The 16,224-nt window shown below is 54.2% G+C and overlaps 1 protein-coding gene across 1 annotated transcript; it reads right to left on the minus strand.

Annotated features, from left to right (window-relative positions):
• Window positions 1-392: 392 nt before the first annotated feature.
• HK3 (hexokinase 3) lies at window positions 393-14,588 on the minus strand. Its single transcript, XM_079916324.1, has 18 exons — window positions 14,472-14,588; window positions 10,545-10,707; window positions 10,181-10,335; window positions 9,978-10,097; window positions 9,798-9,893; window positions 8,791-8,890; window positions 8,528-8,711; window positions 7,875-8,030; window positions 7,490-7,723; window positions 6,841-7,136; window positions 6,598-6,737; window positions 6,400-6,519; window positions 3,745-3,840; window positions 3,476-3,575; window positions 1,413-1,596; window positions 1,145-1,300; window positions 752-985; window positions 393-664 (listed from the first exon to the last, which is right to left on the minus strand). Exons 1-18 carry the CDS (start codon window positions 14,565-14,567, stop codon window positions 520-522), a joined length of 2,775 nt encoding a protein of 924 aa, XP_079772450.1. The 5' UTR covers window positions 14,568-14,588; the 3' UTR covers window positions 393-519.
• Between the last annotated feature and the right edge of the window lie 1,636 nt (window positions 14,589-16,224).

A 16,224-nucleotide genomic window follows, 5' to 3' on the forward strand; every position in this document is an offset into this window, starting at 1 on the left:
TCAGTCCACATCTGCCTCTCACATGCTGCCCTTCTCCCACCCACCCAGGGACACCCAACGGCTCCTCTCTGATCCCCCCCTGCCCCCAGCCACGAGGAGCCCTGCCTGACGGGGCGTGTGAATATGCAACGGGAGTCCCGGGCTGGACAATGGCGAGTGTGCGTGCCGTGGCGTGCCCGTTCTTGGGGCTGGCCGGTGCCCCCGTGCGGGGCCTGTCATGTGAAGCTTGTGCCCTGACTCTGTTTTAAGTGCATTCGTGCACTTACACTTGGCCTTATGTACACAGCCTTGCCCGGCCGCCAGGGCGCGTAGGGATTTTAGCGGACGTGAATGTAAATAAATTATATATATATATTGCTAACCCAAGTGCTACTTCTCTCAGGGAGAGCTAGGGGTCCAGGCCAGTGGCCATGGAGGGGTCATACATGGCTGTTTTGGAAGTCCTGGGTGTCTGGACCTGGCTGGGGGACAGATGGGGTCCCAGCCCTGGTCCAACAAAGCTGGTTGCTGGAGACTTCTTCAGACACAGGGCATCTGGGCAAGGCGGCAGGCAACAGCGGTGACCAGGGCTGCACCTTTGCCGGACCCGTCCTCTGATTGCAGGAAGGTGACCACACAGCGAGGGGCCAGCTCCCGCACTGTGGCTGCCACCAGGCTGGAGAAGCTGTGAGGGGGAGGAGCCGAGGGGAGACCAGGTCAGCCGGGCTCCACCTGGCCATGCCTCCCTGCCCAGCCTGGCACCCAGACTCACTGAGGGTGCAACTTGTAGAGGGTTCCATCCACCCCCACGGACACAGTCAGCTCTTCCAGGCCCCGGTTCTCACGGATCTTCTCCACCACGGCAGCCACACCTGCCCCACAAAGCTGGGCGGCCCTCTGGGACACAGCCTGGCACACCTCCAGGACCATCAGGGCATCATCTGAGGTCAGGGACAGCCCCAGATCCTCCAGGATGGCTCGGACCTGCCTCAGGGCCAGGCTGTCACTGGGGACAGGAGGGAATAGAGCACAGAGAGGCAGGATCCTGCATGAGCGCCCCCTCTCATGGCTTTCTCGTCCTCTGGGTGCACCTCCCTCCAACCAGCACTCCACCCAACGATAGAGTCCTTTGGGAGGTGGAAGGAGATAATGCAGGCCTCAGCACCTTTCAATCTCAGAGAGAAACTTGGTCTTGAAGATGTCCCTGGTCTGAAGGCGCTGGGTCTGCTGGCCCCGGAAGAGAACTCCAAGGCTGGTCAAATGCAAGAGGGTGTGGCGCACAATCTCCCCCAGGTACATGCCACTGATCATCTTCTCAAACCTGCGTGAAAGTGTGTGTGCACACAGGGCAGGAGGCCCCAGCCCCGTGCCACCACCAGCCACATCACTAGTGCCAGCCACCACCAGTCACACCTGCCCAGCCCAACCCTCACCTCTGCTTGCCAGGGTTGATGGATGCCTGGTCCACACTTGCATCAAAACGGGTACTGAGCATGCTGAGAGAGCCATCGTCCCCAAAGGCACCCCACTCCATGTTGATGCACATGTGGCCTGAGTCCCCAGCCACACTTGCCACATTCCGGAGCTCCTCCATGTAGCAGGCATTGGTGCCAGTTCCTTCAGAGAGGCCAGATGGGGTGGAAGCCATTTACTGTTGCAGACAAGATCCCTCTGAGCCCTTCCCACAGAGACAGCAAAATCTGGGCTCATTTCCTACCTCTCCATCTCCCCATGCTCATTGGCCTGCCCAGAGCCCGGTCCTCCTTCCTTCCTCTCATCCCTTTTTCAGACCCTGCCACCATCAAGCCCCCCAGGACTCCACTACTTCCCCTACCAGCACCACCATCAGCGCATCTCCCATGCTACCCCAGGGTGCTCCCAAAATGCCCGTCATTCACATCATTCCCCTGAGAGATGTGTGACAGCCCCTGCTGTCACATGGGTGAGAGGCCCAAGCCTTCCTCGACTGGCCTTCCAGGTCTTTAGTCAAACAGTAGGTGCTGGGTCAGGAACCGGGGACATAAAAATGAGACACAAGGAGCTCCACAGTGGCCAGAGGTTGGGCAATGAGCAGCCAACTCTGATACTTCCTGTGTGTGCCCAAATAGAAGTGCAAAGAAAAGCATCATGGAACACCCAAGCACAGGTGAGTCTTCCTGCCTAGAAAGTCAGGAAAAGCTACAGAGAGAAAGTGACATTTGGATTTGACCTTGAAGCCAAGAAGCTTAGACAGAAGGCATACCCTGGGTAAAGGCTTTTCCTTCTTCTCCCCAACACACAACCAGCTCTAAGCAGGTCTGTTGGACCCTGGAATTACTCCATCCAGTTGTTAATTCACACAGAAATCTGGGCCTGCCTCTCTCGAGCATCTCCCGGTGCCAGACACTATGTTCAAGAAGCTCCCAGTCTCCTTCGAGGCTGCCACATACCTCCTGCTCTAAGAAACGGATGTCCAAGGAGCTATGGGATCCCTCCTTCCCCATCTAGCCAAATTCCTTTTTTTCTTTTCAAGGCTTTCTTTTCAAGTCTCACTCATGTCGGGACCCCTTCCTTTCTGATCTTGGCTTGTTGCCCTGGCATTTAGAGTCAGATTCAGCTCTCTCTGATGGCCACGTGCTCTTCTGGATTCAACCTTCACTAAACAGTTCCGAGAAGGCAGATATTTTCCCCTTCTTTATGTGTCTTCCTGTCCCTTCATCCAGCCCCCAACTGGCCACAGGAGAGGTGCTTAATAAAAACTTAGAATCTTGGGGACTTCCCTGGCGGTCCAGTGGTTAAGACTCCACACTCCCAATGCAGGGGGCCCGGGTTCGATCCCTGATCAGGGAACTAGATCCTGCATGCCACAACTAAGATCCCTCATGCTGCAACTAAAAAGGTCCTGCGTGCCACAACTAAAGATCCCATGTGCCACAGCTAAGACCCAGCGTAGCCAAATAAATAAATAAATATTAAAAATAAAAAAAAAAGACTTAGAATCTTGGACTATTCAAAGAACCATCTCAACTCATTCTCTGCACACACCCATCCCATCACTGGGGTCCCACCCAATTCCAAATACTCTGTAGGCCATGAGCCAGGCATAATGCTACACTTTGTCCCCTCCCATTTCATCCTCATAACCCCTTAAGATAGGCATCATTATTATCTCCACCTTAGAGATGAGGAAACTGAGGCTCTGGTGATTTGCCCAAGGTCATACCAGTGGAAGTGGCAGAGCTAGTATTTCCACCCAAATCTGTATGACTCCAAAGCTCACATTCATTTAACAGATGGGCAAACTGAGGTTCAGAGAATTTAAATGACTGTGAGTCAGTAGCTAAGCTGGGCTAAACACCGAAGCTCCAGACACTCAGCCCAATAGAGTGTTCCAGGGCCCCACTGAGTCAGGTAAGAGTGATGCCACATCCCCAAGGCCAGGGGAATGTTCAACTCAACAGGAGGCAGTAAATTAGCAACAGGCAGTAGGGGCACAAAACAGCAGGGCCCTCCTCACCTACGATGAGGCCAACCTCGCAATGGGGGTCCTCGTAGCCACAGGACATCATGGTCCCCACCGTGTCATTGACAATGGCAACCACATTCAGTTCCACTGCCTGCACACAAAAGGATGCTGCTAGTTGCTGGGCAACGTGGTCGTCACAGCAACTAGCACTGGACCCAGAGGTCTCTACTACAGAGGGCCCCCCACATCAGGCAGCGGGAGACCCTTTGCTCCCTTCAAGGCCTGTCACTCCAAAGCACCTCTGCAGGCAGACTACTTACCTGTCTGCGCCTGATGGCTTCCCGCAGCAGACACACAACATCTTGGCCCTCACAGTCAGATGCATTGAAACCCTTTGTCCAGTTCAGGAGGATGCCCTGGGGTGGGACCAAGAGGAAGCAGGAAGCTAGAGTTCCCTTGGAATCTCACTTTGCCTCCCCAAAGCCTGCATCCCATCAGAATGCAGTATATGATTCCTTCCCCACATAGGATTCTGTGCCTACTCTGTCATACGATTAAGGGCCTTGCCTTCTGCCCCCTCCCAATTCCCCAGGAGGATTCCAGTGTGAAGAAACCTATTAATAACCATCCAACCTATGTCTTCTACTTTTAGTGCCAGAATGCTCAGATAGTTTGAGGGTCTGGCCATTTTAAGACATCTGCCCAGGGCTTCCCTGGTGGCGCAGTGGTTGAGAGTCTGCTTGCCGATGCAGGGGACACGGGTTCGTGCCCTGGTCCGGGAAGATCCCACGTGCCGCGGAGCAGCTGCGCCCATGAGCCATGGCCGCTGAGCCTGCGCGTCCGGAGCCTGTGCTCCGCAACAGGAGAGGCCACAACAGTGAGAGGCCCGCGTACCGCAAAAAAAAAAAGACATCTGCCCAGAAGGAATGGCCCTTTGTAATTGGGTTAGGAATTAACAGATCTGGTAAAATGAGTGCTGTGTGTGAGAAAGGGAAGGACAGAGAAGGCTCAGAGGTCCAAATAACAGCAGCGTTTGCTCTTCCAGAAAGAGCTAGCAAGAGTCACTTGAAAGGAAGGAATTCTCAGAGTTAGGACGGAGCCGTGTCAATGGGAGATTCACATGCATGTTCCAGATACGAGTGAAGGATGAATGGAAAAGCCAGAAACCAGACACCTGGGCAGGACAGGAGGGGACAAGACAATTTACTGTGAGAAACTGGCCTTAAATTGTGAACTTAGTAATGGGGGCCTAGCTGTTCTTTTCTTATTGTGCTTCCTCTGAGGGAGAGGGCAGGGGAACTATTCCACCCACCATTAGGAGAAAATGACTGCTCTGCCCAAAGTAGACGCATGGAGAGCAGGTCTGGGAATCTTTGGGGCAGGAGACTTTAGACATATTAACTGACATTTCCCCCAGTAATATTTCCTTTTATTCCTTTCCCCATAAAACCACAAGATAGAGTGTTCTGTGCTCATTGTCTCAAAAACAGAAACCAGAGAGAGTGAGAGTGAATGAGAAGGAGAGCCAGATCATGAGTAACAGCAAAGTTTCCCCACTCCCAGATGAGAGAAAGACCCCCTGGTTTGGGGAAGGTGAGGTGGGCAGGAGTTAGAGCCAGGTTCCAGATGGCTTCCTGAGAAAGATGTCCTAGGCCCTCCACCCTGGGCATGCCCCTGTGGGGAAGGGGAGGATACAGAAGGGATTTGGATAATCTGAGAACAGAGGCAGCCTCTGCCCTCCTTCCCCACAGAGGGGAAGGTAAGGTATCAAGGGAGTTGTCAAGACCCAAGAGAGCAAGATGCAGAGTCCAAATGGCTGGGGCCTGGACGTTTCCCCCACGTCCCAGCTTGTCTGCACATTCTATACAGCAAAGGAGGGGCCCCTACCTGGATAAGGGGATCCCTGAATTGATTACCTTTAAGTTTTCACTCCTGAAAAGAATGTGGGCTCAACATAGAAATTAAATTCTGTTAATAGGACCGTGTTTCCTGCATGCCTGATTTTGCACAGAGTCCCACCTGCTTCTCACACCTTACAAGGAATAATCAAAAGGTGCCAGAATAACTCAGGCTGGAGGAAGCAGATGAGCAAAGAGACATTGCTGACTGCATGATCCAAAGGAAAGCAGAGCACAGAGGCCCGTGTCTGAGAGGTCAGAGCAGGAGCAGAGGGTAGGCGAAAACCATAGGAAGGCTGGTTGGAGTAGAGTAGGCAGAGCTTCCCAGAGACCACAGGTGTGGAAGAACCTGGTGGGCACTTTCAGGGCCAGCAAGCTCCTCATCACAGGAGCTTTTCAGCAGAAGTTGGAAGTGTTGAGGAGGAGATTCCTGGGAGCTTGGATCAGAGGTCTGGGAGGAGCCGTCTCCATGGCAGGCCTTAGGTGTGTGCATGAAAAGTCTAGCATTCCTGATGAAGGATGCAGAGGTGTGCGCTGAGTGGATGTTGTGTCTAGACCTGTGCCCGCCCCTCTGCCAACCCCAACCAGGCCCTGAGAAGGATACCAGCAAGGCCGGGAATAGGAGAGAGGGCAAAGAAACCATGCAAACACAAGCCCCTTTGAGAGACAGAACAATCTGCTCTCTGCAGATACCCTCGGCATTACAACAGTGCTGTGAGTGAGACAGCCAGTGTGTCCTCTGGTCAGTCCCAACCTTGGCCTGCACTGCTCCCAAGTGCCCAGACCTAATGCTGGCTCCACTCTCCTGCCCACTGGCAGCCCCCAGGGGTAACCATGTCCTTCTCCATCCCACGCCTTTTCATGGCCCTGGATTCCAGGCCATTTTACCGCATCCCATCCACCTGGGCACATCACCTCTGGAGAAACTGAGGCTGGGTGCAGGCCCAGCCCAGCAGTGCCTCCACCCAGCCCTCTCCCTAGCCCAGGAAGCCCTCTCCAGGCCTCCTGCCCACTCCAAGAAGAGTATGTTGGTGGAAAGCCCCTGAGGATGGCTTCCCGCAGCCCTCCCTCTCTCACCTGGTCCAGGCCGAGCTGCGTACATGGGAAGGAGAAGGTGAAACCCAGGGGGAGGCTCTGCCCACTCAGGCCCTGCTTCTCCTGGAAGTCCACGATGCAGTCCACAATGTGGTCAAAGAGCTGAGGAGTGGAGCAAGTCAGGGAGTAGACCACTTGGCCCTTCCCCGCCCCCTGACATCAGCTCCAGGTTGTGGGTACCTGCTGCCCAGAGCCCTGGGCCACGCACTCCGGGATGGAGTAGATCTGGCTGGTGATTTGCACACCTCCAGTGGCCACATGCACCAGGAGGACCCGGAAGTTGGTGCCCCCCAGGTCCAGGGCCAGGAAGTCCCCACGCTCTGTGGGGCAGAGACCCTCAGTGCCAGGTCAAAGCTGGAAGCTCCACCCCCACACATGCTGTGACCCCCAGGAGCCCATGTCCCATTCAGGCCAAGTCTTTACCACTGCCATCAGGCGTGTCCCGGACGTAAGTGGGCAGCATGCGGAGGGAGGAGGCTTCCCCTTGGAGTCCCTTGGCCATGGCCTCTCGCATCTGTGCCTGCACTGCTGCCAGCTGCTCACGGGTCAACCGGAATGGTGCCAGGGTCTCCTCCAGCAGGCACCGGTGGGCAGCCAGGCGGGCAGCCACAGCAGTCACCATTGCCACACCCTGGCCTCCCCCGTCCACAGAGGGTATGAAGGAGACATCACATTCGGGGGCCAGGAGCATCACTGTCTCCTGCAGGATGCTGAGGAACCTACACAGACACACATCAGGTGCACCCTGGCTTGGCACCTGGCCCTGACCCCCAGGGCTTGCAGAAGCCCTGGGCTCCCTCACTTCAAATCAATTCAATTCTAAACCCATCTATGCACCAACCATATGCCCAGTGCCCCCAGTGACACCCTCCCTTGCACAACCAAGAGAAGCCTCTTTCTCTCCTCTGACCTCTTCTGGCCACCCCAGCCCCTGTCTGTCCTCACTTTGCTTGGGTGCCATTCATACCCATCGGCTTGCACCAGTGGTACCAGAGTGCCCTCTGGGTGTGTATCACAAACACACACTTGATCCTGCTACCTGCTAACACAGGATCATCTGTATTCCCAATACCTGGGGTGTCGCTCAAACACTCGGCCTCCAGTGGCCACAGCGATCTGAAGTGTCTGCTGCTCCCGGCTGTGCTGGAGACGGGAGAGGACGGCAGCCAGGGCAGCTGCACAGAGCTGGGCAGCCCGCGTGCACACAGCCGCGCATACGTGCTGCACGAACTCGGCATCTGAGGCGCTCGGGTTCAGGCCCAAATCCTGCAGGATAGCGTGCACACGGGCTGCCCCAGCAGAGGGACTGGCGGGGACAGGGTGCTACTTTGGGGCTGAAGTAGCCCCAAAGCTCCCTGCCCCCACCAAAGCTCCATGGCTACCTCAGGGAAAGAGCATCCTCCCCATTCCCAAGTCAAGAACCCCTCTGTCGCAGCCCACTCGCCTCCCGCACTCACTCCTCTATCTCAGCCACATGTTCCAGGAGGATGCCGCCTTGCCTTAGCAGGGCAGGAGAGGTGTAGCCGCCAAAGAGGACCCCGCACTGGGCCAGGTGAGCCAGCACCAGCCGCACCAGCTCACCCAGGTACAGGCCCCCGATCATCTTCTCAAACCTACAGGCAGGAAGGGTGGCTGGACAGAGCCTTTCCTAAGCCCTCAGCCCACCTGGCCCCACCTCCAAGAACTCCCAAAGAGAGGTCATTTTCTTTGCGGTCCCTGCTGAAGGGTCCAGAAGCAAATGGCCTCCTAGGAGACAGTTGGGTGTTTACCCAGACCCCACTGCCCCCTCTGGCTTAGATTAGGTTCATGGGGGCTCCTGGAGGGTAGAAGGACCCAAGGAGGGTAGGAGACTCTTTGCTTGGCTACTCCCAACCCCCAACCCCCAACCCCTGCCAGAGCTGGCCAGAGTCAGGATTAAGGAAGGGCCAAGAGTTAAAAACTCTTCGTTCTAGAACCCATTCCTTCTTTGAGCCTGGCCAGGGCCCCCCAGGATGCAACCTGGAGAGCCTAGGAGCAAATGAGAGGGAGGGGCCTAAGGGCTGGAGTACAGGGACAACAGAGCGGGAGGGGAACAAAGCAGTGATGGGGCTAGAGCAGAAGGTTAGGCCACCTCTGGGCACCCAGATTCAGAGACTCGTGGTCCAGGGTGCGGTCGAAGATGGTCAGCACTGGCCCCAGGGCCCCATCATCACTGAAGGAGCCCCACTCGACGCTGATGCAGACTCGGCCCCGGTCCTCGTCTAGCACTGCCACATGCCGTGCCTCTTCCATGTAACACGCATTGGTGCCAGTGTCTGGCAGGGACACCCCATCAGGGCCTGTCCACCAGGCCTCCAGGCCCTCCATCCACCATCACAAATGGCTGTGACTCACCTACAACCAGCCCAACTTCACATGGCCCAACCCCTGGCTCGCAGCCCATCATGGTGCCCACTGTGTCATTCACCACGGCAACTACATCGATGCTGTAGGTCTGGACAACAGAGAGGACAGAGGTCAGGGAACCTGGGGTATGGGCAGGGCTGGGGCCCTGGCTTTGACGGAGACACACAGAGTCCCTGAAATGCGTGTCCGCATGCCCCACACATTTGCGTCACATATGCTCTAGGCCTTCCCACCCTATAGAGGATTTTCCTCCCATCCCACGCCTGCCCCTTGGCTCCTCTGCCCCCAGCTCAGGCCCTGGAGGTCTCAGGGGCTCTCAGGCTCAGCCATCACTTCCAGAACACCAGTGCTCCCCACAGGACCAGGACAAGGGTGAGCAAACATGTCACCTTGAAGGCTATGCTGTAGACACCTCTCTTGCTCACCCTGGTCCTGGCCTGGCTCCCCAAGCCTGCTCCTCTCAGCCCTGACTTCCAGCTACTCACACAGCACCGTGGTGGTTAGTCGGCACAGATCCAGAGTGGCCTTTCTCAGGCATCCAGACTTTTGAATATGCCCTTCTCTGAAATTAGACCTTCCTCTCCAGCCCCAGCTTATGCACCTGGCAAACTTCTCCTTCAAGTCTCTGCTCAAGTCGTAGTATACCCTTCCCTGTGCTCCCACAGTCATCGGAACCACATTCTCAACAGGGACAATCTTTTATTGGAATGCTTTCCCCACTAGACTTGTGAGGTCTCTGAGGACAGGGTCAAGTCTTTTCATCTTTATTTCCCCCTACAGTCCTGAACGTTTATTTGACCTTTCTTAGCTTCAGTCTCCTTACCTATAAAATGAGAATGGTAGCAGCATTTACCCGAAGGTTACATGGATAAAGGGTATAAACACAAGAGGAAAGCAGGCTCTCCCAGAAGCATAGGAACAGCCTACATGTGCTGGGCCCAGGCCCAGGCCCAGACCACATGGGCATCCCTCCCTGCTCCCCTGCCTCTACTCACTCCCTGCCTCTGGATGGCGTCTCGTAGCAACTGGACCACATCCTGGCCTTCCACACCACTGCACCTAAAACCTTTGGTCCAGGAAATGAGGGTGCTCTGGAGGCAGAAAATTCGGGTCAATCCTCCAACAACCTTCATGGGGCTGCAGCCCCTCCACCCACTGTCCCTGTAGCCACTCACCTTGTCCAGCCCTGTCTGGTGACAAGGGAAGGAGAAGCTGAACCCAAGCTGTAGACCCTGATTGCCCACGGGGAGCGCATCCAGAAACTCAGATAGGCAGCGGGCGGCAAAGTCAAAGAGCTGTGGGGTGGGTTGGGGGCTTAGCTCTGCCCACTGGAGCCCCAGCTGCCCCCGGGCCCAGAGCCTGTGCAGTGAGTGCTCACCTGCTGACCAGGACCCAGCATCACCTCTTGGGGGATCACAAACTCCTGGCTTCGGGGCTCCATCTTGTGCCCCTCAATGCCCATCAGGGTCACCCACAGAACACGCAGTGAGGCCCCTGTGGCTCCCAGTTCCAGCACCACGAAGTCTCCTTGCTCTGTGGGAAAGCAGGTCACAGAAAGGCACGCAGCTGGTGAGAGCAAGCCCTCTTCTTCCCAGAAACATTCCCAAGGCCTGTGAAGTCTCATCAAGGGACCTTAGAGATGGGGACCTTAGAGATGGAGAAAGGGGTAAGGAACTCCCCCCTCCCCCAGATCAGAACCCTCTTACCAGTCCTGGCCACCCATGTTAGTCTATACCACCCACCAGTGCCATGTGGGGTAGACCCCACATATGTGGGCAGCATCCGGACAGCAGAGGCAGGGCTGGCCTGCCCCTTAAGGGCCTGCTCCATGGAGTCCAGTAGGCTGATTTGGATCTGCCGCAGCTGTGCCCCTGTCACCTTGAACTGCTGCAGGCATTCCTGTACCTGAGGAGAAACAGGCCGACATCTGGGCAGGAGCCCTGTTGGCCTAGCGAAGTTCCCCCACTCCAAACAGGACAGAGGTTAGCCTGGCCCAGTTCATACCTCCCTTCCCTAGCCCAGACCAGCACCCCTCCCTTAGCTTCCCCGGGGGCTGGCCTGAGCCCTGCTTGAGCCCACTGTGAGCCTTGCTGAGCTCCCCAGCACCTGCCCAGCCTCACTCCTCGCCTCTTCACACACTGTGGCTTTCTTGCCGCTCACAGCCTACACCAGCTCCTGCACCCTCAGAAAGCTCCTTTCTGGTGGGAAGACCCACCCACTTCCTCCTGCTCCATTCCCTGTGGATCCTTTCAGCTCCTTCCAACCCCCTCTACTTCTTTGAATTCAGGGCTGGCAAGACCTCTCCCCTGTCACCCCACCAGTGATTTGCTCTGGTTCCCCAGGACCCAGAGCCGAGCTGCTCAGTGAATTGTTGTTAGATGAGCAAATGAATGAACAAATGTATGGATGAACTTCAGGTTCAGGGGCTTCCCTCTTCCGATACACTCCACTCTGGAGCCCGAGCAAGCCCAGCCAGGAGAGTTTGGGGGCCACACCATGGAGGACAGTCCTCCCACAGTTGGCCATCCTTCACACAGACATTGACTGAGCCCCTAATATGCACCCAGCACTATTCTAAGCACCTTACACTGCACAGCCAGCTGAGTCTGCTCTTGTGGAATTCAATTCCAGTGTAGGGGGCAGAAAATAAGCACAGAAACATGTACTATGGTTCTGGTAGTACTGGTAGAAAAGAAAGGTAGAAATAGAAGTTCAGGAGTGACCAGGAAAGGAAGAGGTATTTTTGGATATTGGTCAGGGAAGGTCTCCCCGTGGAGGTGACCTAAATGAAGGAAAGGAATGAGCCATTTGAAGATATGGGGGAAGAGCACAAAGGGTTTTTCTTCAGAGCAAGGGGACGGATTTGGGGGAAGGCTGGCCAGGCGCAGATCAGAGTGAAGGGAGTGGCGGGCAGACAGGGAAAGCAGAGGATGGGACACCAGGTTCTTTTCCAGCAGAAGCTTGAGTTGGGGGAGCTTAAGAAAAGCTCCAGTATCTCACTTCTGTGTGGAAACTTCCCTGGGACAACCCTCTGGCCTGTCCTTCAAAGAGGCCTCAGCAGCCTCCCTGGGTTTTTCAGAGGGTCCCAGCCCCCGACTCCATTCTCCCAGGCTTAGCCTTTCCCGGGTCCCCACTGCCTGTCTCATAGGAATTCCATTCCTATGACCCGCTACCCCACACTGGGCCCGTATCTATAAAGTACCACTCAGGCACCTGGATAAGGAGGCAGGGAGAGCCAGGGAGGAGAGGCTGCCAACTGAGGGAGATGGGGGCAACTCAGTCCCACCCCTGCTTTAGGAAAAGAATGGGAAACAGATCCCTAAGGAGGCAAATGATCCTAACTGGAGTCCAGATGTTCAGTTCCATATTCACATTACTGCTTCCAGTAGCCATGCATGCTAGGAGGAGCTATTCCTGAGTCACAAATGAGGAAACTGAGGCTCAGAGAGGTATAGTCATCTGCCTAATCCAAGCAGCTATTAAGGGGCAGAGGAAGACTTGAACCCAGATCTGACTGCGGAGATGTTTCCACATAAATGTGAAGCCTTATAAAAACTAATAAAAACACCTGAAAAGAACCCAAAGCTGATGAAGTTGGCAGCAAAGAAACCCCCACAGGACATGGGATGAGAAAACTTAAATCTGAGTCCTTGCCCTGCCACTTCCTGGCTATGTGGCCCTGGGCAAGTTAAACTTCTCTCTGACATGGTAAGACTTAACAAGAGAATAACAATACTCAAAAGCACCCAGGAGCCATGTCTTGTTCATGGCTGTATCTCAGGGCCACAAGGAGTGGCTGGCTCTCAGGATTTGTTGACTAAGTGGTTGTGGTGGCATAAGAAAGGGGATAATGTATGTGAAAGTGTAAAGTGCTGTTCAGATGTGAGGGGTGTTTTATTATTGCTTAATGACAACATCAGAGTTATGGAGAAGTCAGTGGCTTGGGTAGATCGATGTTTTTCTTCCTTTTCCTCCCAGCTGCAGTGACAGGTGCAAGAGGAGTGACTATGAGATGGCAGAAGCCTCAAGAAACACAGGAGGACTTCCCTGGCTGACGCTGGTGGGCGCACAGCAGCCAGGAGAAGCTACTGGAGTCTCCCCTCAACCTCCCCCAAGAAGAGTGGGGAGAGACCTCAGCCAGGAGAGTGAGGAGCAAAGCATTAGAGAGAGGGTGGATTCAATGCGGCCTCAATGCTGGATCCTTTGACCAACTTGCTGTGTCCGTCAGTCAGGGCCCACCTCATCTCTCTGAGCAGGTTTTCTCCTCTGTCAAGCAGGAACAAAAATAGCACCCACTTCTCAGCGATGTTTTGAGGACTGAGAAGACAGTAGATGTGAAGGGGTGAGACAGTGGCTGGCCTATAGGACATGGGTTCCCTTTCCTCAGAGCACAAGGTAAAACTAGCCTGGGGAGCCTGACTCCATGACCCCTCTGGTGACAAAAAGAGTCCTGGCAGAAGGCACCAGGAAGGGACTCAGATGGGACTGCGTTCCGACTACACGTGGTTCTTAGATCATCATGGGAAGGGGAGCTGAGGTTGAAGCCTGCAGTGCTGAGTGGGGGCCCAAGGCCACAGGAAATTTGGCATCCGTGTGAAGTCCCCCCAAAGCTGAAGAGACTTGTCTTTAAACTGCAGGTGTGTGCAATAAAGCCAGCAGGGTGGGTGTGGGACCAGCGCCAGAGTCTCAAGAGAGTGGTGTAAAGTGAATGAGGTGATGGTGGCAGGCCCTAGAGCAAGCCCTGGCAGGGCAGGCACCGCAGCACAGTCATTGCACCCTTCTGTGGCCCAGCTAGGGATTGTGCACAGAAGAAATGTTTACAGGGTCTGGGGCAGACGTTGGACAAGGGTGAAGTGGGAGCATGAAATGCAGTGAGGGGTGACGCCCCTCTAGTTTGGGCAACAAGCCAAATCAAGCAGGTTTCAGAATGGGCTGAAAAGCTAAAGAAACTGCAGGGAACGATACAAGAACCCTTTCGTGGATGCCTCTCTGTGCAGGTCCTGTATCTCCATTAGCTCACTTAATCCTCCAGGGGTGGGAGGATTAGACTTTATTTTCCTCCATTTCAGTGTTGACGAAACAGAGACGAAGAGATGTGAATTGACTTACCCGAGTGTTTCCTGCTAGAGGGTGTGGTAGGCAAGGGCTTCTAAATCTTGGTCAAGATGACAGAAAAAAGAGAAATTCACTCTGAGCTAACCTGAGGCACAATAACCTTGCTGCACAACCTCCAAGTTGAGTTCAGCACTGAAATTCTCTCTGTGTGCCTGACTTCAGTGGCCGTGTTGAGGGGTGAAAGATGTGCAGGAATGACTTGAGAAGTGGGAAAAGGAAGGGCTTTAAGAACACAGCTTTCTACAAGAAAAACCCTGGAGGGTCCTTTCTAGACTTTGGAGATGAAACACCTCAGCTCAAGCTCCTGTCATGCCTTAAACTCAAGGTATGTCACCTCTCTAAGCCCCCTTCCTCGCCTGTAAAATGAGGAGATAATCCCCACCTTGCAGTGGTGTGGAGCCTTGAAGGAGAAAGCTACTAGATCAGATATGAAAGGCTCAGTAAACAGGAAAGGGCTGCATGGGTGTGAGCCAGTGGCCGCATGGCATCTTCTGCTGCTCCTGCTCTTAACAGCCTTGAATAGGCACGAGACAGGAACCCAGCGCTGAACTTACCAGCTCAGAGCTGTTTGAGGGGCAGGGCAAGCCTTCTTGGGGGCAGCTGGGGACTCCTTCCCGTTGCTGCAACCCTAGAGACCCAATGAAGTCCATGTGGTTCCACGGTGGGGGGTGACCTCCTATGGGAGAAAAGGGTTCCTGGGTGAACCACGTACTCCACAGGTTGTGATGAACCTCGGAGGCTGTGTTACAGACCCTTAACTTTCTTCCTTCTGAAGGGGACCAGGAAGGAAGATGTGGGCAGAGCTCAGAATCTCTGACCATCAAAATCCTTTAGTAAACAACCAGAAAGCCCTCATTTTCCAGAGCATGTACAACAAAAGAGCACTGGGAAGGCTGATTTCTAATCCCAATGCCATTCATTCAGTCATTCATTCACATTTACCAGTCCCTAATGCCTAATGTGCCACATGCTAGGGTACAGACAAAGCAGACCTAGGCCACACCCTCAGGGACCTCACAGCTTTACCAATAATCACAGTATGACTGACACAGGCAGTGACAGAGATGGACTTGCTGCTGTACTTGGGAGTTCAGGGATGTGCTAAAGGTTTGGAGCAAAGGCTGTGAGGTAAGGAGGGGCCAAAGACCTGCTGGAGAAGCAAGCAGGCTGGCTTGGCACCTTCATGCCAAGTTAAGGTGTGTAAATTTCCCGCTGAAGAGAGAAGTGGACAGGGGTGGATCTGTGCTTCAGAAAGGTGTTCCACTAATGCCATGACTTTGGGCAAATCATTTATGATTTCTTTGCATTTCAGTTTCTTCATCTGTAAAAAACAGAAGATAATATCTACCTTCACAAGGCTGTCATCAGAATTAAAAAGAGTAACAACAGGGAAAATGCTTTGGGAACTCTAATGTGCAACATAAACGTCAGGGTGGGTTTTGGAAGGTGGGGTGATGCTGAGCTGAAAGAGCCCTGTGCTCATAGCTGAGGATGCAGCTCCTCACAAAGCAGCCACACCAGGTCTCTCCATCTCAAGGCCTACTTTATTTTCATCTACATATAAATAAAATGGGGACCAGGAAGTTTCCAAAGGAGCCTTCAATGATTCAGGTGCCCCGCAGGGGTGGAAGAAAAGGGAATGCAATGGAGGGCCCAAGATGGGCAGAAGGCATCTGGCTACTGAATTATTCCCTCTCCTCCTTTAACAGCAGAACTTCAGGAAAGCTACCTTCCCACCTCTGCAACCCCTCCCCACCTGCCACTCCCCTCATGTCCATGAATTTGCCCTCCCCATGGCCACCTATGATCTCCTGACTGCCCAATACCAGCCTTTTCCTCAGTCCCCATGCTTTCACCCTCTCTCAGGCATGCAAAGCCATGAGAATTCTCTTCACTGCAAAATTCTCTTCTCCCTTGGCTGCAACAGTCAGTCTTCCCTGAGCCTCCTTCCTGAGTCTCTCATAGTCTTCGTCAATAACTCCTTCGCTCCTCTCCTCTTAAACAATGGGGCTCCCAAATTTCTGGCCATAGTCTTCTTCTCCACACTCCCTCTTTATCTCACTCATCCCCAAGGTTTGATTAAAACCTGTGTGAAGGTTCCCAAATCTACCCCTGTCCTGAGCCAAATCCCAAATTCCAATGGTCTGTTAGCATCTCTGGATGCTAGAGAAGCCTCCTCAAACTCAACGGTCAAAGCCACATTCATTTCCTCCTTCACTTTTCCCCACGAAATTCTTCCCGTCCTTCACCTTGGCTGGAGGCATTCATGTTGCCGCTATACATCCCTGACCCTCACTTCCTCTACGC

The sequence above is a fragment of the Stenella coeruleoalba genome (assembly GCF_951394435.1).
Source record: "Stenella coeruleoalba genome assembly, chromosome: 3".
Taxonomy (NCBI): domain Eukaryota; kingdom Metazoa; phylum Chordata; class Mammalia; order Artiodactyla; family Delphinidae; genus Stenella; species Stenella coeruleoalba.